At 31.4% G+C, this 25,668-nt stretch overlaps 2 protein-coding genes across 6 annotated transcripts; one reads left to right on the top strand and one right to left on the bottom strand.

Moving 5' to 3' along the window:
• The first annotated feature begins 3,090 nt into the window (after positions 1 to 3,090).
• Positions 3,091 to 10,090, top strand: LOC142523220 (putative serine/threonine-protein kinase PBL17). 3 transcript variants are annotated; one of them, XM_075626901.1, is made up of 7 exons: positions 3,091 to 3,249; positions 3,356 to 3,398; positions 7,643 to 7,906; positions 7,989 to 8,133; positions 8,823 to 8,959; positions 9,038 to 9,164; positions 9,596 to 10,090. In XM_075626901.1, exons 3-7 carry the CDS (start codon positions 7,691 to 7,693, stop codon positions 9,955 to 9,957), a joined length of 987 nt encoding a protein of 328 aa, XP_075483016.1. In that variant the 5' UTR covers positions 3,091 to 3,249; positions 3,356 to 3,398; positions 7,643 to 7,690; the 3' UTR covers positions 9,958 to 10,090. The 3 variants fall into 3 exon arrangements, with proteins under 3 accessions (XP_075483016.1, XP_075483015.1, XP_075483017.1); XM_075626900.1 differs by having other exon boundaries at positions 7,636 to 7,906; XM_075626902.1 differs by having other exon boundaries at positions 3,094 to 3,398.
• A 1,478-nt stretch (positions 10,091 to 11,568) lies between these two features.
• Positions 11,569 to 15,219, bottom strand: LOC142523263 (putative serine/threonine-protein kinase PBL16). Of its 3 annotated transcripts, none has more exons than XM_075626998.1 (6): positions 15,137 to 15,219; positions 14,193 to 14,400; positions 13,971 to 14,115; positions 13,504 to 13,640; positions 13,298 to 13,418; positions 11,569 to 12,162 (listed from the first exon to the last, which is right to left on the bottom strand). In XM_075626998.1, the coding sequence occupies exons 2-6, from the start codon at positions 14,376 to 14,378 to the stop codon at positions 11,768 to 11,770; spliced, it is 984 nt and encodes a 327-aa protein (XP_075483113.1). In that variant the 5' UTR covers positions 14,379 to 14,400; positions 15,137 to 15,219; the 3' UTR covers positions 11,569 to 11,767. The 3 variants fall into 3 exon arrangements, with proteins under 3 accessions (XP_075483113.1, XP_075483112.1, XP_075483111.1); XM_075626997.1 differs by having other exon boundaries at positions 15,054 to 15,182; XM_075626996.1 differs by having other exon boundaries at positions 14,843 to 15,165.
• Between the last annotated feature and the right edge of the window lie 10,449 nt (positions 15,220 to 25,668).

Below are 25,668 nucleotides of genomic sequence, written 5' to 3'. Positions count from 1 at the left end.
AGCCAAGCTTTTCATGAGTAATTTGATTTTATCAAGCCCAAGTCAAATTTGACTTGGATTGAGTCTTTATTCGAGTCAAAGTTTTAATCGTTTTTAATCTATTAACTACATATCTTGTCTTTTTGTTCGTAGGATATAAAATTAAGGTTTTTGTCAATTTATATCTAGAATTTAAAATGCTAAAAAGACTTTTGAGCTTTTCGATCATGGGCTCGAGTACCTTATACATGTATATTGTTCTCTTATATTAAGAGAGTGTGTGTTCTATTTGGAAACACAGTGAGTGGTTGTACATCATAAAATATTATAGAGTAATTCTTTTCATTTGTCCGTGGTTTTTACCCTAATAATTTTTAGGGATTTTCCATGTAAAACTCGATGTCTAATTTATTCTTTATTTTAATATTTATTATCTCAAGTTGCCACACGTGGGACCAACAAGTGGTATCAAATACTTAGTTTAAAATTTCTTAGAATTCTGAGTATGATATATGGTTACAGGCTAGACTGATCTTCTACATCAGAAAAGTTTTTTTTTTTTGAGATCTTTTTATTAAGACGAGATTATTTTGTCAAATCTACTAAATTGCGGGCAGGTACGAGACAATAAAATTCAATGGAAGCGATTTTATGCTATGAAAAATAATATATAAGAAGTTTTACGAAAGGAGAATTGTTTGGCGGTTATTGGAGATAAACCGAAAAAAAATTACGGACGATGGAAAGTGGATGAGATGAATGATAATGTTGTTCTCAATTAACACTTGGGTATAACAGACGAAGTACTATCAAATATCTCTAAGATAAAAACAACAAAAATTATCTGAGATACTCTGACAAAGATGTACGAGGTAAAGTCACTACACAACAAGATTTTCCTAAAGAGAATGTTTTATACTCTTCCGATGGCAGAATCAACATCGATGACCGACTATATCAACACAATAAATACTCTATTTGCCCAACTAACTTCAATGGGACATAAAATATAGGAAAATGAATGTGCGAAGCTTTTACAAAGTCTGCCAGATTCATATGATCAACTTAACCAACAACATTCTTATGGGCTCTTTAAAATTCGACGATGTCTTAATTGTGGTTCTCAGAGAAAAAGTCGATGCAAGAATAAAGAAGATATGTTGATAATTTCGAAGTAGACAAAGCTTTACCTATGATACGAGGAAGATTTATGGACCGTGACTTCAGTGGGAGCCAAAGATGAGGTAGATCAAAGTCGAGAAGTAAGAAGAAAAATATTTACTGCTTTAAATGTGGCGATAATGGTACTTCAAGAAAGATTGTACGAATATCAAGAAGAGTTCTCAAGGAAATATGACCAGTACTTCAGGTGGTGGTGATATATTATTCAGCGAAACGACAACAGTTGCAGAAGACAAGCACAAATTTTGTGACACATGGATTATGGATTCAGGAGCGATGTGGCACATGACGTCTCGGAGGAAATGGTTTGATCATTATGAACCAGTCTCAGGAGGATCTGTATTCATGGGAAATAATCATGCCTTGGAAATCGCTGGAGTCGGTACTATCAAAATGAAAATGTTTGATGGAACCATTCGCATTATACAGGAGGTACGACATGTGAAGGGACTGACGAAAAATCTTTTGTCTTTGGGAAAATTGGATGATATCGGGTGCAAAACTCATATTGAGAACGGGATGATGAAAATTGAGAAGGATTCGCTTGTGGTTATTAAGGCTAGAAAAAGTTGCTGCAAATCTGTATGTACTTTTGGGAGAAACACACAAAGAGACAGAACTAGTTGTTGCATCAATTGGTTCATAAGAAGAAACATTGTTATGGCATAGAAAAATCAGGAGCTGCTGCCGAAACTTACAAAAGTGTCACTACCCTTTTGTGAGCATTGTGTTACCAGTAAACAACATATATTAAAGTTTGGCACTTCTACTGCCAGAAGCAAAAGCATACTGGAGTTAATTCATTCGGATGTTTGGCAAGCACCAGTTGTATCTCTAGGAGGAGCGAGATACTTTGTCTCATTCATTGATGATTTCTCTAGGAGATGTTTGGTGTATCCAATAAAAAAGAAATCAGATGTTTTTCAGATCTTCAATGATTTCAAAACGTGGGGTGAACTTGATTCCAAAAAAAAGCAAGTATCTGAGGATTGACAATAAAGGAGAATATATCAGTGACGAGCCTGATGCATTTTGTCAACATGATCAAAAGACAATTTACTATGGCTTACACACCTCAACAGAATGGAGTGACGGAGCGTATGAACATGAACTTATTGGACAGAACAAGACTCATGTCGAAGACTGCGGGTCTAGATAAGTCATTTTGGGCAGAAACAGTTAAAACTACTTGTTATATTATCAATCGTTGTCATTCAGTGGCGATTGATCTGAAAACTCCAATGGAGATGTGGACTGAGAAGCCGACTGATTATTCTCATTTGCATACATTTTGGGTGGAAATAGTTAAAACCGCTTGTTGTATCATGCATTGTAGCTGTTTTGAGAGTCCGGCTAAATGTAGAATGTTGTATAGCATGACGTCTTGCAATAAGAGCTAAAGACATATATTTCATATTGAGACATGTGTTGACTGTTTAAAGTTCCTTGTGTAAATTACTTCAAGGAGATTTAAAGTATGTTCGTAAAGTTGAGAATGTGTGAATTATGTCATTTTTCATATGTATTATTTGTTATGTACGGTACGAAACGGATTTGTTGAACGTTTAGAATCACTAGATTTTATTTGTGCAAGTGATTGAAATCAAGGATGTGGTGATGTTCAACAAAGTCTTCTTATACTCTCCAGAGCAAACTGCACTCTAAAATATGGGTAATAACAAATCTAATCGAGACAAATATTAAAAATAAAAATAAAAAATCAAGGCTCGAATTTATGATTTAAATACTATTTTAAGATAGATTAGTTTGATTATCGATCTGATAATAAAACATTGATATAAACAACTTTCCAATTTACCTTGATTTATTAAAGGTAAATAATGAATTGTTATTTTTTGATAGTTAGTTAATTAGAATATCTGAAATAAATAAGGAAATATAGCTAAATATGTATAAAAATCCATATTTGATTATGTAATTGAGACCGGGAAATACGTGTTTCCCCAAATCTGAAACCACTCTTGCTTGTTCCTCTGGCTTCTCTTCGAAATCCACCTCCAACAATACCAAATCTCCAGATCCTCCATAATAATGGCTTCCGTCTAAATTCAAACTTTATTTTCTTGGGTTCTGTGAATCTCCCTTCAAAATATTTGTGAATCTTCCTTTGTTTTTTTTTACTGGAATTTCTTTAGACTTTCTCGAACTTTAATATTTTCTTTTGATTTTTCAGCTAAGGATATACACTGAGTGGGTTGTGGGATTCTGTTTTCTCAGTAAGTAGCGTCTTTCAATTTTTGATTCTTTATGCCAATTAGAAAGGGGGGATTTGTCATCTATTTTGTCTACTGTTCAGACCTTGCAGTCGACATTCAATTTAATGTAACTTACTCTTTGTTTTTTCACCCAGCTAGCTTGAATATTACCTACTTTTCTTGTTAGTTCAAAATAATTTTCTTACTGCTGAACTTCTGACTCAATCTCTTCTTAACTGACATTTTTGCAATGATATGCTGATCATTAGATGAATTGATATTGATAAGTACCCTCTTGCTTATGCATTAGGCCTTATAGCTTGATGATATATCATAGGCTATATACACAAGTTATTGAATTGTAGATATTTGTTTGTCGTGAAGGTATTGTTGATTTACATTGCTTGTGCTTATATTTTCCCAAAAAGTTACTGTTTCAACAAATGGTGTCTCCTTGGCATTCTTAATTTCAAAAATCATACGATTAACCCATAAGTTCTTGGCATTCTTAATTTCCTGCTACGAGTTTCCCATAACATAATTTCGATAATTTTAAAATTATTTACCCAACAATCAATTCTCATAATCAATCTTACTTTTCATCAACTTAAAATCTCAATTTATATATTTTCTTATTCCCAAAGTCGTTGTAATCCTCGAATAATTATTCCTTACGTCTAATTCCCAAAAATTAATTCGACTAGTAACCATGAATCATAAATATTTTCTTAGAAAATCTACGTGTCCCAAAACATTTATAATATTCATGATTAAGTTATAGCCCAAAAAGTAGAACATCAATACTAAAACCCAAAATTCAACATAGTCAAATTCCACCACAAAACCAACATGCGTTGAAATAAATTAATTTTTCATTTCATATCGTATCACGTATAAAAATTATAGAGCATATAAAACATTTATCATCACAATGCTATTAAACATGTGACGTGAACATATAAACCATGTACTTATGCAGGTAACATCATAAAATCATATAAAGCATGTAAACTTACAAGTTTGAGGCTTGACGACTGATCTTCCCGGCGCTGATGGTGGCACAACCCTTTACAGAATCATTGCTCTGATACCAACTGAAACGTCCTGCCCTTTTTATTGCTTTAAAAGTACTAGAAAATTTTTTTTTTCTTATCCTCACTTAGCATCGGCCGAACCATAAAATATTTTTGACATCATTTTAAAAATAACCATCCAACTGCTATTTAAAAATCCAAAGGAAAATATTTTAAAGCATAAAATCGTCAAACATTTTACCAAACCTAAAAAGCAATAATTTGAAAAAAATACCCCATACTAAACCTCTCAAAAATCTCTCAAATGCATAAATAAATAAACTTAAAAATCTTTAACTTAAATCATAAAGCATAATGCGGAAAATGTAGCGCTGGTCCTCGGGTTGTGTGCGCCTTCAGCCCAGTCAAATCACTCATCAAGTCCTCCCTCAATACCATCCTGCATCCATCACACCTAGTGAGTCTAAAGACTCAACACACCATAATCTTGATAACGAGTAATACGTAATACAGTCAACATATAACGGTGAAAAATACTTGTATTTAAAATATCGTTTTCATGAAGATGCATAATCATAAACATTTTCGTAAACATTTTCATGATGCATAAAACTTCAACATAAATATTTTCATAACATGCAAACATGAATTTCCTTTTCCTCAACATGACATGACATAAAACCTTAAACATAATCATGAACATTTCCTCTTTTTTTCTTTTTCCTTTGTTGAATTCAGATCGTTAATTGTGACTTTCCTGACATGACATGACGATGGATCCATCTACATAAAACCACAGTACTGGGCGGCGGGGACATCAGCGACACTCTCACCGGTCAACTGAGCCTTGGCCTAACATGATCGAATAGAAATACGATCGTCGGGGCTCCCTCTGGGGCCTTCTCCCATAAATGGGCTCCCTCTGGGGCCTTCTCCCCTCACGATATTCTCATTCTTCCTCAAACCTCATAACCTCATAATCTCATATTCGTAATAATGGAAACACGATCGTCGGGCTCCCACTGGGACCATAACCCTCACGACTTCGCCATCATTAACGAATTAGTCACAATCACTTCACTTCCTTCAACATTTATATTCTCACCACTTTATAAAAATCATGCATAACATAACATTTTATTTTTGAAACCAAGCATGCAACATGTCTTTTAAATGTCTTCCTTAAATCATAGAAATCAAATAGACATTTTAAAATCATAATTTAATCATAAGCATTTCATAAACATTTAAAAATAATCATAATATCATAAAAACAGTATTTAGGGCAATGCCATGACCTTTACTAATTTCTAGGTGTAAAAAGACCGTTTTATCCCTGGACTCGACATTTTACGATTTCGACTTTTTTCTTGATTTCATGACTCTAACATGTCCCAAATAATTATTTAAGCCTAATTTAATTTTCTCATAATTTTATTTGTCTTAAAACTTAGGCTTTCTCATTTATCGTTAAATAATTGTTTTAATGGTGTTTTAATCCCGAAAAATCCCAAACTTCAATATAAAATTCCTAAATTCTAAATTTAGTCTTTTTATATTATTTTAGCCCTTATGGACCACGACTCGACCCCCGTGAGCCGTTTCCCAATTTTTTCTTCTTTTAAATACCCTATTTGACACCTAAACTTCGACCCCGAGCCAACTTTTGATTTTTACGAGTTACCCCCGAACCATGTCAAGCCAAAACGTGCCCAACATCTTAAATTAGCCTACTGGACTCTCAAATCATTAACGACTCGATCAGAAACCCAAAAACGAGCCCACCCAAACCACGCCTAATCTGGCCGAGAATTGTGACATGCATGAAATCTATGTGTGTGATCGTGTGAACCCAGCCAACGCCCTACCACCCGAACCCAACTCATGAACACTTGCTTAGGACCCTCAAAACTCCTCCTAACCCAGCCCGTGCCCCACGCATCGAGCCCTTGACCCTCTGAAGCCGCGCGAAGTCTGCACCGAACTGTGCGATCTTCTCGAGTGGGAGTCCTCTTGTTTCAGGACTCCTCCCAGCCCTCAATCTCGAGTCCTAGCTTGGCTAGGACTCTACCCTAGACTCAACCAAGCCCCTGGCCGATACCCTGGCTCAAGCCAAAGCCCAGCCAGCCCCTGGACAAGGAAACCCGATCCCCTAAACCATGACAGCAACTTCACGCTGACTGCCTGTTCTTGTTTCCTTGTTTTCCTGCTACGTTTCGGCCGGTTGTGTGTGGTGTGTGGGACTCCAAAACATGCATAAACTTTACTTAAACAAACCTAGACATCATGGCAGCCCCTTGGTAGAAGAAAGACGTGTATCATGGCATGCATATGAGGTACGTAAATCATGAACAAAAAAAAAAGAAACAAGGCAGCAATCTTTCGGTTTTCATGTACCACAACAGAACTTAAAAAAAACATATTATGACATGATGGATGAGAAAAGGGAGATTAAGGTGTGCCTTTGCGTATTTAACGCACTGAAAAACCGTTGACGTCGAAGAACGGATCGAAACCAAGGCTTGAATTCTCTAGACCCCTTCGAGTTCCCTTCAAAAAGGTGTGCAAGTGTGCTGCCGTGTGCTTGAGAGAGGTGGAGAGTTCTCAGAAAATAGAATTAGGTTAGGAGTGTAGGGTTTTGGGAGACTAAATCATGTATTATATACTAATTAATTGCTAACATGGCTTTAGGCCCATTAAGCCAACAATTAAGCCCATTAACCTCTAATTAGAATTAAATAAAATATTAACAAGGTTTTTGTTTAAATAAATTTGTGAATTTATTAGCCGGGTTGTCCAAAAAGTCCGATTTTTAATTGAAAAACCAACATCGATAAAGTTTACGTCCCGGCGTATAAAATCACCTCAAAACCCTTTATTTTCAAAAATACTAAAAAACCATCAACCTTATTTTAAATAATTAAAATAATTATTTAATAAAAACATTTTACATTTACAGCCATCGGTACCCGTTCCTCGATCGTCACTTGAACATTCCTTAAAAATACCATTTTAATGCAACATGTAGAAAAATATATTTTAAACATGTAAATATGCACAACATAATTAATTAATGCAATTAAAACATTTTAGTCAAAGTACAAAGAATTTAATAATTTATATGCATGTGGTTCGCGTGACCCCTTTAAATTTTCGGGGCATCACAGTTACTGTTTCAACAAATGGTGTCTCTTTGAGATAATTATTTATTTTTTGTGAACTAGCATACAGAAGTAAGGAACTTCTTGGACAGTTGGGCTGGACTGGAAGATTGGCGAAATGGGTTATGATACACTTTCACAAGTCTCCTATGAGAGTTTGATTTGTTATACCGATAACTTTAGTGAGGGAAACTACATTGGCCATTTCCAATTTGGAAAATATTACCATGGAAAAATTGTACGAAAGGGTGGGGTCCAACATGTGGTGGTGAAGATATGGGAAGTTCCTGTTATATACAACTATCTACCTGGAGAAAATGAGGCTAGATTATTTGTATGGTATCTTCTGGAGAATGCACATTTCATATTTCCATTGTCTAGCAGTCTGACAGATGACTAATAGCTTGCTTGTTCAGGATGAGCTGAGTTTACTTGGCCACCACACAGTAATCAATCATCCTGCCATGGTAACATTGTGCGAATACTGCTTTGATGGTGAACATCTTGGCATTGTTTATGAGCTCAAGGCACTTGATTCTCTCTATAACCTCATTCCGGAAGGTACCCAACTTCTCCTTTCTGAAATTTTCAGTTTTGGTCAAGTTTTTACTTAATATTTTCTACCCAAGGGTAGCTGCCCACCAGGTGGAGATCCATTGTGTGCTGATACGCTTAGAGAAATTATTAGTTGCAAGTTCTAATAAATAAATTAATCTCATTAAATAAAACAAGAAAATTGCCCTGCCTTTGAGCAGACACATCCAGAATATCCACCTCAACCACTAAAAATAGGTTCAAACACTTGATTGGTATAGTCTGTACACTAGTAGGTCATCGAAGCAGCAGGGAAACAATGCTGAGATGGTAGTCCAACAAGTGATTTCGAAGAGATGATAATTTTTAGCTTCAATTCAGTAAGGAACCAAGTATGGCGGAGAAAAAATCTTCTGTGACCTGGTTGGATAATGCTCCTTTATATGATGTGGTTAGCCTAAACTTAATGTTTGTAGCAAACTGAGAAAAAGAAGAGCAGAACACGTATCCATTTTACTTGATCACAAACAGACTTGATGCTCAGTAATTTCAGGAATCTTTTTTTGTCTGTGCTTTGGTAAAATTCTGTTGTGTTTGGTGTGAGATGTCATTAATGGTTCATGTTGCTGATCGATATGCTAAGATTGAGATGTGGGTTATTTGTACTTGTTCACTTATGGCACATGTCATCTCAATTATTTTGCACCTATATGTAGATGGTTTTACTTGGCTTCAAAGAATCAAAGTTGCCCTCAGATTTGCTAGTCTTCTCAAATTTTTACATGCTGGAAATCCGAATTTCAATCCCTACATTGTTCGCAATCTGGATGCTGCCCATATACTGCTCGAGGAGGTCTTTTCCCTAATTCGCCAATTCTAGGATTATGGTATAAAGTTATCGTTAGTTGAAATTTATTCACTTATCATGCAGGACCATAACCCAAAATTATGTGATTTTGGTATGATCACTGGTGGGATATTTCCAGACAGGACAAAGATAAAAAAGGAGGTGGTCATTGGGTGTTATGGTTATATCGACGCGCATGCAGCTTACCGAGGTATGCCACCCATTGTATTCTTAGCTTCTCTGTAGTAAAGATCAAAACTGTAGTTTTGTTGTGGGCCACTAAACTGTCACGGTGCTGGTTCTATAGAATATGTTTTTCTTAAAAAACTGTTTATTGATTTCTACCTATTTTTCAAGTTCTTTTTTCATTAGAAAAAAAGTAGTTGCTCATCAGGATTAACACGAAACCGATATCTTTAAGCTTGACATTAGGCTATTGGTTTGCTGCCCACACGATGGTAGTTTGCAAAATTCATAGCTGATTTCCATAACCAAGTGTAGATTAGTTTGTTTACAAATAAAACACCAATATATGATCTTATTCTCAGCACAACATTTGGCTCCTACATAACAGTTAATACCACAGAAGTGTGTTGGGTTTAATTGTTGATTTGCAATGAGATGTACTCGGGTTTTCTGCAGGTACGTGGTCACGTGCACGAGATGTGTTTGCATCTGGGACTATACTTTTGAGTTTGATTTCTAAAAGAGTTTACACTGACGAAGAAAGGCTATCGAATTCGCCAAATGTTAATGAATGGGCCTGGGAGGAATATAACAGTAACTTGGATTCATACTCGCTTGTCCACGAAAGTTTAGCAGCCGAAAGTGATTTTGATCCTCTAGATGGCCGTAAAATTACTGTCCTGGGTATACAGTGCCTTCGTGATCCTGGTTATTACCGACCTACCATGAAGCAAGTTGTGAAGAGACTACTGAGACTCAAAGTAGTCAAGCGGCATGCAGACTTTCTAGGAGTAAACATGATGCATTCCCCACAATAAAATGGCAGCAGAAGTAAGTGCACTATTATTTAGGCTGGAATGTGTTAATTTATCATGATAATATTGGTAGAAACTGGTGTAGCATCGTATTTATTCTGGATTAATGTTTATAAAGTTTATTTAGTTTTCGTTTTGTGCTTCTATATATATGTGTGTGTGTGTGTGTCTATATATATATATAGTATCAATACCAAATAAGCTATATTTGGTGGGTTCAGTAGTTTTACGAGAAAAAATATAAAAAAAATAATCACATTATTATATGAAAACCAAACTTTAATAAATTACATTATTAAAATTAAAAAACAAACCAATTAAGACTAAACTGGCAATTTTCTATGTTTGGGACCAGTATGCATAATGAGGCACCGGTTTTGGGCTGGTTTCGGCGCCATCGTTTCCGGCATTGGTCCAGAACCGGTTCTGGACATTTTTTAGAAAAGAATAAACGAACATATAATAAATGGTTGAAAATGCAATATAAATTTATTAAATACTTCGAATGTTAAAAAATCACAACTTCAAATCATTCTAAGATTTCAAAGTTGTCCGTAGCCTGAAAATTATGAATTAGGAAGAATTGAAGCTCATTTGAAGAGTTTGAAACCGATTTTCCATTATATTTTTCCCGTCCAACTCCAAGACACCGTTAAAAAAGGTCGGTTCCACTTGATTTTTCACTCGGCCTTTCCTCAGGCGCCTCATGGTTGCTCAATCCAATATGTTCGTTACAATACAAATCAAATGTATCGTGGAGAAAATGCTCGCCTGACTCGTCTTTTGATAATCAATATTCTTGTCAAAAAATTACCATAATATTAAAAAATATGTAAATTTGGGGATTACATACTCAATCTTACAATTTCCTGTTTTAGTTCGTCAAATTTATGTCGGTTTCATTTTCAATATCTTTGTGAATTCAACTTTTACTACAATTTTCCAACTTTATTCCGTAGTTATTATTGTAAAAATGTCGAATTTAATTTTTAGTAACATAATCTTATATTCACGTCATTTGAAAATTTTAGTTTTCTTTTTCTTTCATTATTTAGGAAAATTCTTGTTAAATTGCATTCAAACCCGAGGAGATTAGATTCGACGGATGAATTGGGACTCGGGATACTTGATTTAGGAGTCGATTTCATTGTTTCACATTTTGGCATGCTCAATGCTTGAAACATCCGCGCAAAAATTCGTGATAAACGGTTATACAATCTGAAATAACATAGAAGACAGAAAATCAAAGAACAAATTGAATGTAGCAAAAGTACAAACTCAAACTATTAAAATGATTTAATAAAATAAAGTGTTTGTAGTTTGTAGACTATTGCGAAGAGCGTTTGGATTTACCCATAGCACACCAAAGATAGCAGTTGCGGGTTTCCAAAGTTTAAAAAACTGCACGACTTGTGATTTTACACTTTATCAAGTGTAATTTGGAAACCATTAACTCGGAAATTAGAATGGAGGTTTAATAGAACAAAGGCTGCTAAAGTTTATGACCTTCCTCCACGGGAGAATTGCGTCAGTCGTCTTATACAAATCTCAACTTTAAAAAGATCATTGTGTTGAATAGATGCAGATGGAGTGTGTTATCTTGGCTCGATAAAATGATGAAAGGAACCGCCAAACATAACCCCGAAAATGAACAATTATACTGAAGAGAGTCAAACTACATCAACGGTATCCTAGAGTCATAATCGAATTCCTAAAGTAGATACAGTCGTCTGATTGCAACCACCAGCTAAACTACTAAGATTCATTTACGTAAAAGATAAATAACAAATGGAACCAAATATAAGTGACTCACTCAGTGACCATTTTTATGGGGGTGGAGCAGTTTGTTCACTCCTAGAAAAGGAGCATGCTGCTTAAAAACCGGAAGTGTGAGCAGAGACCTCAAAACTTGCTTCATGGTGGGGCGTTCATAGTCACATACATTTATACATTCCATTGCCATGGTAGTGATCTCTGCCCCATCAACTGAATCAAAATCAGGATCCTTCGTTAAGCTTTCATGGACAAGTGATTGTCGGGTGGCTTTCGTGACACTGTCTGATTCATTAGCGATATATTCTCTCTGTGCCCATTCATGAACAAAAGGTAATTGGGCTTGCCGATCTTCTTCGGTGTAAACTTTCTTGGTTATTAAACCTAGCAGTATAACCCCATATGCAAAGACGTCTTGTTTATCTGAACACTTGCCTAAAAGCAAATCCAAACACAAAACTTTCTCAATAATCTTGGTTATAAAATCCATACAATTACTTCAGTAAAACGAAGATAATGTAAAACTAAATAACAAAGTGAAGAGTGCAGCTTGGTAGGCAAATCTGGAAGCTGAATACTTCTAGGGTATGAAGATGCTCATTAGTTTGTATTTCAAGGGTAAACAATGTCTATACACCCAATGCAGTTTGCCCTTTAACCCAGCCTAAAAGTATGCAATTGTTCCTTTACCATGGTCCATAGCGACACTAGTAGACTTGAGCGGGCTCAAGCTACTCCTCACAGCTTGCTCAGGAGTCACAATGGAGAGGAATAAATGAAAAAAATAGCAAAATGTTGATATTCATATTTCTTTGGAGTTCACAAATTTTTTTCTTGACAGTAATATCATATGCACTCAACCTCCAATAAACACCATGTGGGGTCATCTATTCACACTTATGCATAAATCCTTGTATCAAAACGCTGCAACTATAAAGTAAATATTCCTTGGACAACCCCCCCCCCCCCCCCCCCCCCCCCCCAAACAAAAAAAAAACCCAAAAATACGAAAAGAACTCTTCTTACTAACAGTAACATCGTTGTTTTATTCAAAGCAACCTTTATAACTCTATATCCTATAATTCAGTCACGAGTAGCTTTTATATGTGTTCACACGCATGACACACCTTCCGGACCTTTTCCATTATTCTTTACGACACAAATGCTGATTTCTCTCAATTCCTTGTTCACCAATCTCTATGTATCAGCAACATAAACAGATTATTATCATCCCTACTGGCCTCCACGACTTCCATTAGCAATGAAATATATTATACATGTAGAAAAATAGTTAAATAGATTAAGACAAATAATTGTAGCAACATCATCATCGAAACAAGCCAACTATATGTTCCATTCTGTAAAAAAAACTTACTTCTGTTTTGTTCCTCAAGGTAAAAAAATATTGAGGCATTTCAAGCTCAAAAAGCATTTAAACAGAACCATAAATCAATCAACAATTTCAAACTCAATTCTGTTCAGAGATAATTAGTAAAATGTGAGGGGCAGAGCTGCAAATTTGAATCAATATAAGGCATTATTCTGAGGATATCATATGAAAATGAAATACCTTTCTTGCCAGGGTCGATGTGACTGTAACATCCATTGACATGATCGTTTTTATGAACTGTTCTATCAGGAAGAATTCCACCGGTTACCATGCTGAAATCACATAACCTTGGATAACCATTCTGCATGACAAGTGAAATAATTATTGTTTGTATATTTCGTAGTGCCATAAATATTTTGATGAGTAGAGAACCATCCAAAATGCACCTCATCAAGCAATACATGAGCAGCATCAAGATTGCGAACTATGAGAGGTGAGTACCGCAGATATCCGGTATGCAAAAATTTGAGGAGGCTAGCAATTCCAAGGGCAACCTTGATTCTTTGCAGCCACGTAAAAGAATCTATAGATTAAAGAGGGTTGGGTTAACTGTGGAGGTGATATTCATTCAAATCAACAAACATTCAACTGCTGGACAAATATTCAAGTTTACAACATGCGGAGCTTGACCGGTAGAATGTCAACAAACAGAACAACATACCACATCTAATGAAGAGAGAAGAGAGACGAGACAGGAATTATTAAAGTATCCAAATAACAGAAGAACAAATATGGGAAATGTACTTGAAGAACAAGTTTGTTGATATTTCTGTTAATTAAAAGATTGCATGAGATGGAGCTTTTAGATGGGCGGCGGCTAATTGTGCATAAAATGGGATACAAAGTTATATACCTTTTGGAATGAGGTTATATACGGAGTCAGAAGCCTGGAACTCATACATCACACCAAGATGTTCACCATCAGCACAGAATCCATACATTTGTACCATGCTCGGATGATTAAGCATCATTTCATGGCGCAATAAAATGACTTCATCCTATACAAGTACAATTATGAATGTCATGCAGCACGACAACACAAATATCTCATATCTATTCTTTGTAAAAGACGTACCGCTAATCGTAAAACATTATATCCAGTTTCCCATATTTTCACCACAAAATGTCGTTCCCGATCAGGACAATTAAACTTTTTACGGTAAAACTTGCCGAACTGGAAATGACCGATGCATTTGCTCTCGCTAAAGGAATTAGTATAGCGGCTCAACTTGTCATATGTAAGCTTGTCGAGCGGATTCATTCTTTAGCCAATTTCTGGTTTGCTAAAGCACAAGTACATAAAACATGATAAATTATACAGGAATGGAAACATTAAGAAACAAAAATTGCAAAAAAAACAACAACAACGCAACACTGTTTGAGACAATAAATTTGAAGTAATTATCCATGCAATAAAATCCGTGTAGACAATAGCCCCACCATTCGCACTCATTCAAATTTGTATCTAAGGTTAACTTCCAAATGAGTGATGCAAACACCGAAACAAGAAAGTTGAAATTGAGCGGCGCGGAAAAGGTCTGACAAGCTTATTTTCGAGGAATTAAAATTCTGCAGAGATGTCACCCAGAGAAGGCTTAAAAAACAAAGAAAATTGGGTCGTAGTTTCTTCAATAAAACACGGAAATTTTGAAATAACATAACCAAGTTTGAAATCTAAGTTATCTAAGGCGAGAAAACCTTGGGAGATGAACGAGCAAAACTAACCAAGCTCTATATAAAAGATTGCATCTTTATGGTGACTACTGTTTATCCCAATCGTCGGAGAATCTGTTGATTTTAACAAAAAGCTAGTAATAATAACAGTAACGCTTTTACAGCAAAAATTCAAAGATAAACGAGTTCGACATCTTTCAGGGTCGCTAGGATGAATAACAAACAAAAATAAAGTAATCGAACATGGGTTTCCAAGCCCCACGTATCTTTGAATCAAGCAACAAATTGATTGGCACCAGCCACCATGAAAGAAGAGCAGAGAGCTTATGGATTGAAGATTTCTACCTGCTTCCACTTAACAATTTCTCTCTGAAACTGCTCACCCCTCGTGGGAAAATTCAGGAAAAAAGGAGTGGGACATGAATATTTCAAAAAAAACGATTCATAAGTCCAATTTACTCAAATGTTTTGTTTGAAGTGTACATCATTAAATTTGATTATATATAATCTGATAATATTAACGTTTATTTCGATTTATTATTTATTTTCGTTCGTCGATCGACTGGTTGAGGAATAAAATTTCGACCACGTTTTGGTCGAAACGACCAAAAAACAGTAGTCTACCATGCGGTCGACCAAACAATAGTCCACCAAAACTTTGGTCGACCAAACCATTGTTTGGTCGCCGAAAGCTTTGGTCTTTGACCAAGTTCCACCAAAACTTTGGTCGACCAAACAATGGTCGACCATTGCTTTGGTCGACCAAAAGCTTTGGTCAAAGACCAAAGTTGGTCGATCAATTTGGTCGATCATTGATGGTCGATCGTTGTTGATTGTTGCACATTGTATTGATTTTTATAATTATTGGACATTGTATTATGTTTGATAATCATTCGACATTGTATTGATCTTTTAATTATTGGACATTGTATTGATCTTTTTTATTTCGATTTAAGTATTTATGGTGGAATTTTGTTGTTGGTCAGTTTTTGGGTCGACCCTGGTGATTTCTGGGTCGACCTTGTTGATCCATGTTGATATTGGGTCGACCATGTTGATCTCTGGGTCGACCCAAGTTGATTTTGGGTTGATCAAGGTTGCTTTTGGGTCGACACATGAATCCATAATTAAAAAAAAAATATGACCGATAATTACTTAATTTTGATGGATAATTACACAATTTTGACCAATGTTGCATGTTTTTAACATATGAATCACATAATTTCACAATCATGTTCTATAATGTTACATATTATAACATATGAGTCATAATTTCACAAGTATGTTACATATGTTTTGACATATGAGCCACAATTTCACAATTATGTTATATGTTTTACCATATGAATCACAATTTCACGACTATGTTACATGTTTTAACATATGAATCAGAATTTCACAACTATGTTACATGTTATAACATATGAATCATAATTTCACAATTATGTTATATGTTTTAACATATGAATCACAATTTCACAACTATGTTCCATGTTTTAACATATGAATCACAATTTCACAAATTTCACAATTATGTTATATGTTTTAACATATGAATCACAATTTCATAACTTTGTTGCATGTTTTAACATATGAATCACAATTTCACAAGTATGTTACATGTTTGAATATATAAATCACAATTACATAATCACAAGTATAGTATGTTCTATAATGTAATATGTTTTAACTTATTATGTTACATGTTTTGACATATAAATCTCAATTTCACAACTATGTTACTATTTTAACATATGAATCACAATTTCAATTGATTACATGTTTTAACATAAAAATCACAATTACATGTTTTAACATATGGATCATAATTTCACAACTATATTGCATATTTTAACATACGAATCACAATTTCATTACATAATATTACATGATTTAACATATAAAACACATATTTAACTTGGGTCGCCAAAGTAGCATTTATGTATCAACTTGGGTCGACCCAAAGTTCCAGCCTTTTGAATATACCCAAAATTCCAATCTTTTGGGTCGACCCAAAATTTTATTGATCGACCCAAAATTTTGTTGGTCGACTAAGAATAAATTTCTTCTTGGTGGACCAACTTGGTAGACCAAATGGTGGTCCTTTGGTCTACCAAGAAGAAGACCACCATTTGGTCTACCAAGAAGAAAATTATTTTCTTCTTGGTAGGTCGACCAAGGTGTTGGTCTTTTGGTCTACCAAGAAGAAATTTTCTTCTTGGTCGACCAACACCAATTTCTTCTTGGTCGACCAAGGTGTTGGTCTTTTGGTCTACCAAGAAGAAATTTCTTCTTGGTCGACCAATCGACCAATTTAATTTTGGTCGACCAATTTTTTTTGGTGGAAGGATAGATGGCTCGTAAATTTTAATTGAGAAATATGTGTGTCGACCAAGAAGAAAGAGAAAAAGACAATTAATTGATTAAGTTAAAAGTTTAATTACGGCTAATATAATAATCAGGAGTCAATTCCTTGTTTCTTAAAAAAAAAGTCAGAGTCCTCGTTTTTTAAATAACTTATTTCGGGAAATTTAGGAAAAAGGGAGTGGGATATGAAGTATTTAAAAAAAAGATCCATAAGTCAATTTACTCAAATGTTTCTGTGTTTTAAGTGTACATCATTAAATTTGATTATATATAATCTGATAATATTAACGTTTATTTCGATTTATTGTTTATTTTCGTTTTATTTCTCACTCCTACTTTTTAAATTGTCCCCTTCGTGTTCTTATGTTACCGAAGGCCACACGAGGAATTTTTTTGTTCTTGTCTAGAATAAAAATTTATAATTTTAAATATAAAATTTAAATAAAATATTTATCTCATAAAATTAATTTATCGTATCATTTCATATCAGTTTTTGTAAAAATTTTAATCAAAAGTACAAAAACATGAATAAAAAAAATAGATATATACGAGGTACTGCAAATACAATCCAACAATTTCAATTATATAGACAACAAAATTAATATATTAAAATAAACCTTCAATTAATTATATAAAAACTACCAAATTTTAATAAAATGATTGCATATATTACCAAACTTATATATAAGAAAAAATTAAAAATTAAACCTAAAAATAATCTAAAATAAGGAAACAAAAAAAATCATCAAATATAGAATAATAAATCATCAACTATGTTGTATTTGTGTTAAGTCTTTTTCAGACCAAAAATATTACTATCATCTATTGTTATGTAGGACCGAGCGCTTGCCACTTTATCAAAAGCTATAGCTAGTAGTAATGGTCCAACTCAAATCTTTTTAAACCGCACAGCAGCTCAAGCACCACGGTTCGATCGCTCTACCAAGCATGAATAATTATTGCACCCAACAATCTCCCTCTCAATAATTGCACTCCTTGCAATCAATGAAAATCGAACCCGTGACCTTGGCTCTGATACCAATTGTAGGACCGAGCGCTTGTCACTTTACCAAAAGCTATAGCTAGTGGTAATGATGCAACTCAAATCTTTTAAACCGCACAGTAGCTCAAGCACCACGGTTCGATTGCTCTACCAAGCATGAACAATTATTGCACCCAACATGTTCACACAAAAATAATTGTGGGCCAAAATATTTATGTGCTCTATTGGCCCACAATTATTTTATCGGATAAAATTCGGTACATAACATTGAAAATTCTGATACAAATATACGACATTTGGGTACAAAGTATTCAGATATAATATTAATATATGATTTTTTAGTATTTAAACATATATAACAAATGTTTTTATTAATCAGACGTCTTTTCTCGGATGAAAATGGGTATAAAAATTGAAATTATGGTATTAATATATGATATTCGAGTAACAAATATTTCAGATATGATATTAATATATGATTTTTGAGCAATCAAACATGTATAACAAGTATTATTATTAATGACATGTCTTTTTTCGGATGAAAATCAGTACAAATTATAAAAAATGTAATACAAATGTATGATATTTTAATATCAACTTGTTTTGATCTAATACTAATATATGAAATTTGAGTAACCAAAAAAGTGTTGCAAGTGTGTATCTTAATATAGTTGTTTCAATTTTATACTCAAAATTTTTCTTTATATCGTATCTAAAATAGATAGTACTCAAATATCATATATTAATATCAGATTTTCAATATTTTGTACCAAATTTCATCTGAAAAAAAAAACGTGAACCTAAAGAGTACATAAACATTTTTATGTGAATCAAATAATGAAAAAAATTTGTTCTGATTGAATACGAACTCATGTTTAGATTTAGCGATATAAAAACAAGTCTCCCAGTTAAATCATCAAAACCAAATCTAAAAATTGTATAAAAAACTTGAAATTAAAACTTATTTTTATATTTCAATTAAATATTATGAAGGTTTGAATTTTAGAACCTTGCAATTGCTTCGTCCGTCGTCTAAAACAAAAAACAAAAACAAAAGTCAAGTTTTCTTCTTTTTTTATAAAAAAAAGTTCGGGATAAATTTTTTTTAACAATATTTTAATGTACCTAAAAAATAAAATTAGCGGATATACCCTGTAAGGAGATGGGATAATGTGGATACAAATTTTAATAAATAATGACACATATCACAAAACTTATATATAAAAAAAACTCAAAAGTTACATTAAAAATATTTATATCTAAAAGATTAAAAAAATCATGAAAATAAAATCGTCAAAGCGAAATTTAAAAATTGTATAAAATTTCAAAAATTAGAATTTTGATTAAAAGTTTGTAAATTACTTTAATATTCGAATTAAATACTAACAAACTTTTGATATGTTGGTGAAACTTTTTTATAATTCCAAAAATATCTTTTAATAGTTGAATTCCATATTTTACAAATCTTTTTCCATTCTATCTCACAGTTTAACTTTTTTTAAAAAAATTATCATACTATATTAAGATTATTTTTTATAATAATCTTTTGGCTAAAATGAATGTGTAAATACCATATAGTAATGACTATTATTATGTATACATATGTCAATTACTATATTTATATTTGTACTAATTTATAAAATATTTTCCTTTTTTATTGAATATATTTTACTTAAGAAAGTTGTTTATTGATTTTTTTACCCATTTATAAAATATTCCTTTTATTTTATTAATGGAATAAAATCTAAAGACTTACACTACGTCGTGTATGCTCCAAATTGGGGTTTTTTTAAAAAATATTATAAATTAATAAAATCATTGTAAAAATGTGGCGGATTGTGAAGTGTTTTAAAACTAGTACAATTCGTGACTTGTTGTCTCGGATTCATATTTTTTATTTTTTTAAAAAAAAGAAAAAGAAAGTGGGGGCACGAATTTAAAAAAAAAAATAAAAGGGAGATCGGCGACGGTTCGCTTAAACCGTCGCTAAGGTAAATCCGTGAAAGACTGTCACGGATTCTAAGAAGCCGTGTCTCCGTGTGTTTTCTTCCTTTAAGTAGAAATGCGGGTATTCGTTCCATCATCGTCGAAAATAATTGTTCCTTATATTCATTCTCGCTACTTATTTCTTTCATTCGATTTATATGTGCAAAATCCATATTTTCTACTTCGATCATATATTAATATTATTTGTTGATTTTATCGTCTATTTCATTTGAAGAGATACGAAGATGTAATGTTTAATTTCGTTGATAATATTATAATTATATATTAAGAAGTAAATTTTTTGTGTAATTTTTTTTATAATACTTGTCATTTATTTCAGATATTAGCATCGTCCGTTGATATTATTACAAGTTCCGTATAATTACGTCTGAGAAGGTAATTTAATTAATTTTTTTAATATTTTGTTTGTATTATTTATATTATATTAATGTAATTATAATTTTATTCACTAACATTATATGATTAAGTATAATTTAGTTAAACAGTATATTTTTAATATTAATCGCGATATTAAAAAATAGTTTGAATATTAAAAAAATAATAAATATGATTTTTTGATTTTTGAAAATATTTCAAGATTAGTATTTTTAATATAAATAATTTAATTTAATATAAGAATGAGTTAATATTAGTGTACTTAATACTAATGAAATTATAAAGTATTTTGTTACGTTTTTAAAGTATATTGAGAATTAAGTTTTAAAATTTCACGTAATTTTAACATCCGTAATTTATAATACAATTAATATTATAATTACACATATACTATACATAAAATTTCACGTAAATATAAAGTCCGTAATTTATATACATATTCTAATTCCAATAAAACAATTAATATTATAATTATTGTAATTATTGTAATTGTTGTAGATATAATATTATATCACGTAAATTAAATATAACTATTGTAATTATTGTAGATATAATATTATATCAAGTAAATATAATTATTGTAATTAAATTAAGTATATTAATTAAAATTTGTAATTATTGTAGATATAATATTATATCACGTAAATTAAATATAATTATTGTAATTATTGTAGATATAATATTATATCAAACTATTTTTTAATATCGCGACTAATATTAAAAATATACTATTTAACTAAATTATACTTAATCATGTAATGTTAGTGAACAAAATTATAATTACATTAATATAATATAATAATACAAACAAAATATTAAAAAATTAATTAAATTATCTTCTCAGACGTAATTATACGGAACTTTTAATAATATCAACGGACGATACTAATATCTGAAATAAATGACAAGTATTATAAAAAAAATTACACAAAAAAATTACTTCTTAATATATAATTATAATATTATCAACGAAATTAAACATTACATCTTCGTATCTCTTCAAATGAAATGGACGATAAAATCAACAAATAATATTAATATATGATCGACGTAGAAAAGATGGATTTTGCACATATGAGTAACAATTATTTTCGACGATGATGGAAAGAATACCCGCATTTCTACTTAAAGGAAGAAAACACACGGAGTGACACGGCTTCTTAGAATCCGTGACAGTATTTCACGGATTTACAATGATTTTATTAATTTATAATATTTTTTTAAAAAAAACCCCTCCAAATTGTGGAAACCATACGGTGATTAACATGATATCTCTTCTTTTGTAAAAATATTACAAATATAATATGGTTAATGAAATATAGAACAAAAACAAATGAAAACCAGCATTCTACAATTCACAAAAAATTTTTTGCTTAAGTCAATTTTTATATAAATATCTTATTTGGAAATAAAATCTTATTTGGGAATAAAATCATCCATGGATGGCATAATAATTATAGATATGGAAAATTTATTTTCCATCTAATGAAAATTAGAAGTCAATAATATCATATACCGTGTGTGATATAGATATCTTATTTGGAAATAAAATCATCCACATTAAATGTGGATGGCGTAATAATTATATATATGGAAAATTTATTTTACATCTAATGAAAATTAGAAGTCAATAATATTGTGTAATTGATTAAATTTAAAAAAATTAAGGTTTTCCAAAATTTCAATTTACAATTGAGAGGATTTGATGAATTCGAATGTGTAACGTGATGAGATGATTTTATACACAAAAACTCCTGCGAAACGGTCTCACAGGTCAATTTTGTGAGATAAATATTATATTTGGGTTCCTGATGAAAAATATTATTTTTTATGTTATAAATATTATTTTTTTTGTAAATATGAGCAGCGTTGACTCGTCTCATGAATTAAGATCCGTGACACCGTTCGCAAGATACCTACTCATTTTTTATATCCATTAAATGGAAATTATTTAGCTTTTGTTTGTAATTGCTGTTGACAAGTATTAAAATTTCTTACCAAAATAAAATCATTCCATCCAAACAAAATCTTCAAAGAATTTAGTATCAAAGCAGAGAAGTGTATTTACACAAAGCAAAACAAAAAGTAGAGAATACGCACTAGATTGGATATGCACGGCTAATTATGAGTTTCATGGATCTTTGGCATTAATTTAGGGCTCTTTTCTTGCTTATGGATGCATAAAATTAATCGATTACTTCATTAAATTCAATCAAGCGTGCAACTTGTTGAAATATTTTCCCAAAGCATAGTCCCGAGTAAACGCGGTTCGTAGTTTGAATCCATATTTTTTGTATAGGGGCCGTGACGCGAAAATTAAAGCTCGATAAATTTAAGTTCTTTCGTTAATATTAGATACTAGAATTGATATATATACAGTGTCGGGATGCCTTCCAATGGAAAGAATGAGTGACATATGAGTTGTTAATTTTCGAACATCCATAAACAAATTTGTACGTATTTATTTATAACATTTACTTACTTTTGCTATTGTTTTTTTAGTATAATTGAATCATTTTATGTATTTTTCAAATACAAAAATATTGCAACAAAATGCTTGATAAAATGCTCTAACTAAACCACTTATTATTTCAACTTGTATACCTTTTAAATACTTTTAAAAATATTTAATCGGTTTAAGAAGAATTATTTTGAGTTTCATTAATTCGATTTTAAAACTAAACTCGATTTAATTTCTCGGTGCTCGATTCATTTTTGAACTAATAAAATCTTTAAAAGATGTTGCGATTAAAAGAGCTACAATAGCTCATTTTTGAAATATTGTAGCTCTTTTAATCGCAAAGTCTTTTAAAGATTTTATTATCATTTCAAAAATGAGCTATTGTAGCTCTTTTAATCGTAAAATCTTTTAAAGATTTTATTAATCCCCTCTAAACTCTAATCCCACAATAATAAAAATTAACATCATTTTACTATATATTTATAAATAAATTATATGTTCACATATAATTTATCTTCTGTTCGTATTAAGTAATAATCCTACTATTTTAATATAATGATTATGATATTTATTTAATTTTTTAAAATAAATATACTCTTTTTAAAAAATCGATCAATAAAATAATGTTGAAAAACCATTTTCTTGTAGTGGTAATTGAATTTACAATAAAATATACACGCCGTTAATGTCGTGCCGCAAAAAATCATTTTTCTTGTAGTGGTAATTGAATTTAATAAACATAATTGGGCTTTCAAATTTATGTTAAAATTAATATTAACTTTTTATTTGAATCTTTTATCAATTAAACCATTTACAATAGTTCATATTTTAATTTGTCAATTTATAAAAAAATTAAATACCAGAATAACTTTTAGACAGTCATGTCTAAATTATTATAATAGAAGGAATGATTCTTGTTTTCCCCATTCATTTTAAATGAATCTTAATGACTGAAGTTTGTACATATAATTCATACAAGGAAAAAACTCTCCCCAAGATATAATTATATATGTGTGTGTATATGATACATTCAGATTCTAGATTATTCTATTTTAAATTCTTCAAATTTAATAATTTGTTTTTGCTTCATTAGAATTCAAAAAAAAAATATTAAAAAAAATCAGACTAAACATTGACTTCAATGACTTATTTATGAACGATGAATAACAAACTTATTAGCTGATTCATAAGAGTTGTTGTGATATTCATGTAGATGATTTATTTTTTAAGAGAGAAACGAAATCTGCGATTGATGTAGTGAATTGCTTAAGAAAGTGTATGCATATTTTCTAAATGCTCGTATTGCTTATAAAATATTGTAAATTATCCTGGTTATAGTAGCAAGTACGGAACGAAATTTCTCGAAATTAAAGTTCATCAACTTTTTCTCCAATCAATCTTGTCACAAAAAATATTGAATTGATTGAGTGTGTCATGAATTAAAAAATAAATTACTAAACAACATTATTATACATACTAAATTAGTATTTGTAGCTTTAAAATTGTAAGACATATTGTTTTTAGTTATCATTTTAGACATGTTTGATCTTATTATTTAATTGTAATAGAAATATTTTGACTCTTGTGTATTGTTTGATTTTTTATATTGGATTTAATATATTGATTTATTTCCAAAAAGTTGTTATGAAACTAAAAAAATACGAACATACATTATGATTCAAGATCATTTTTCTAAAGTTAGACTCGGATTCAAAAATTATTAGGATATACTAAGTACATGGTGGTAAATTGTTGAAACCACAGCATGTCAGAATGTTGACTGATCCAATTGAGTTTAAAAGGAATAAAAGTTTTTGGCTTTTGATACCGAGTTTGATTAAGTTGAATGATTTTAGGAAAATGATAGAGGGGTGATATGATATGTATATTGCTTTGTAATGTTATATTTTCATTTTAAATTTTTTTGCAGCTTATGATATTACTATCTAGATTAATGAATATAAAATTTAGGATGGAAGATATAAAAATTTACCTGATGATGAGACGACAACATCGATTTTTTTTTATAGAAGGGCAAAGTCTGAGAAAAATTGTACTAGAAGTATATTATAAACAACTAGTCGTCAAGCACATATGTTGTTTGTACATAATAAAATATAGTGACGAAACCAAAAAAATATTCATGCGGAGAAATTAATAATCAAATAGTCATGAAGCACGACATGCACCATGTCAAATATAACTAAAAATTGGCGAGTCAACCTACACTGCTGGCATGTTTTGACGGATCTACCTGTCCCGTAACTCGAAAGATCTAATACAGGTTCGAGCCACTAAAATTATATAGTTTTTAAATTTTATTCCGTATACAATAACTATTTTTTAAAAATAATAAATCATTAAATATACATTATAAAAATTAAAATATATAAATTTATTTTTTATTAATAATTAATATTAAATATATCATAATAGAATAAAATAATTTCAATATGAAATATTATGAACTAAAATTAAGGATCAATGTATTTATTATATAAACAATATAAATATATTAATAAGATTAAAATATATAGTTTTGATATCATGTTCATTTATGTAAGCATCGCTGAATTGACACTCATCTATTAGATGTGATAAATCATATAAAAATTGTATATTGAATATGTGAGTGTCATCTCAGCAGAGCTCACGTAGGTGAGC

Source organism: Primulina tabacum, chromosome 13, assembly GCF_025594145.1.
Source record: "Primulina tabacum isolate GXHZ01 chromosome 13, ASM2559414v2, whole genome shotgun sequence".
NCBI classification, from domain to species: domain Eukaryota; kingdom Viridiplantae; phylum Streptophyta; class Magnoliopsida; order Lamiales; family Gesneriaceae; genus Primulina; species Primulina tabacum.
Note: the sequence above shows the minus strand (reverse complement) of the source record. Positions and strands in the feature narration are given on the sequence as shown.

Bases quoted from the DNA above. Each gene is read 5' to 3' on its own strand.
- LOC142523220 (XM_075626901.1), top strand. From the start codon at position 7,691: ATGGGTTATGATACACTTTCACAAGTCTCCTATGAGAGTTTGATTTGT. The intron at 7,907-7,988 runs GTATGGTATCTT...TTGCTTGTTCAG, and splicing joins AAAATGAGGCTAGATTATTT to GATGAGCTGAGTTTACTTGG. The intron at 8,960-9,037 runs GTCTTTTCCCTA...CTTATCATGCAG, and splicing joins CCCATATACTGCTCGAGGAG to GACCATAACCCAAAATTATG.
- LOC142523263 (XM_075626998.1), bottom strand. From the start codon at position 14,378: ATGAATCCGCTCGACAAGCTTACATATGACAAGTTGAGCCGCTATACT. The intron at 13,641-13,970 runs GTATATAACTTT...TTTAATCTATAG, and splicing joins ATATAACCTCATTCCAAAAG to ATTCTTTTACGTGGCTGCAA. The intron at 13,419-13,503 runs GTGCATTTTGGA...CTTGTCATGCAG, and splicing joins CTCATGTATTGCTTGATGAG to AATGGTTATCCAAGGTTATG.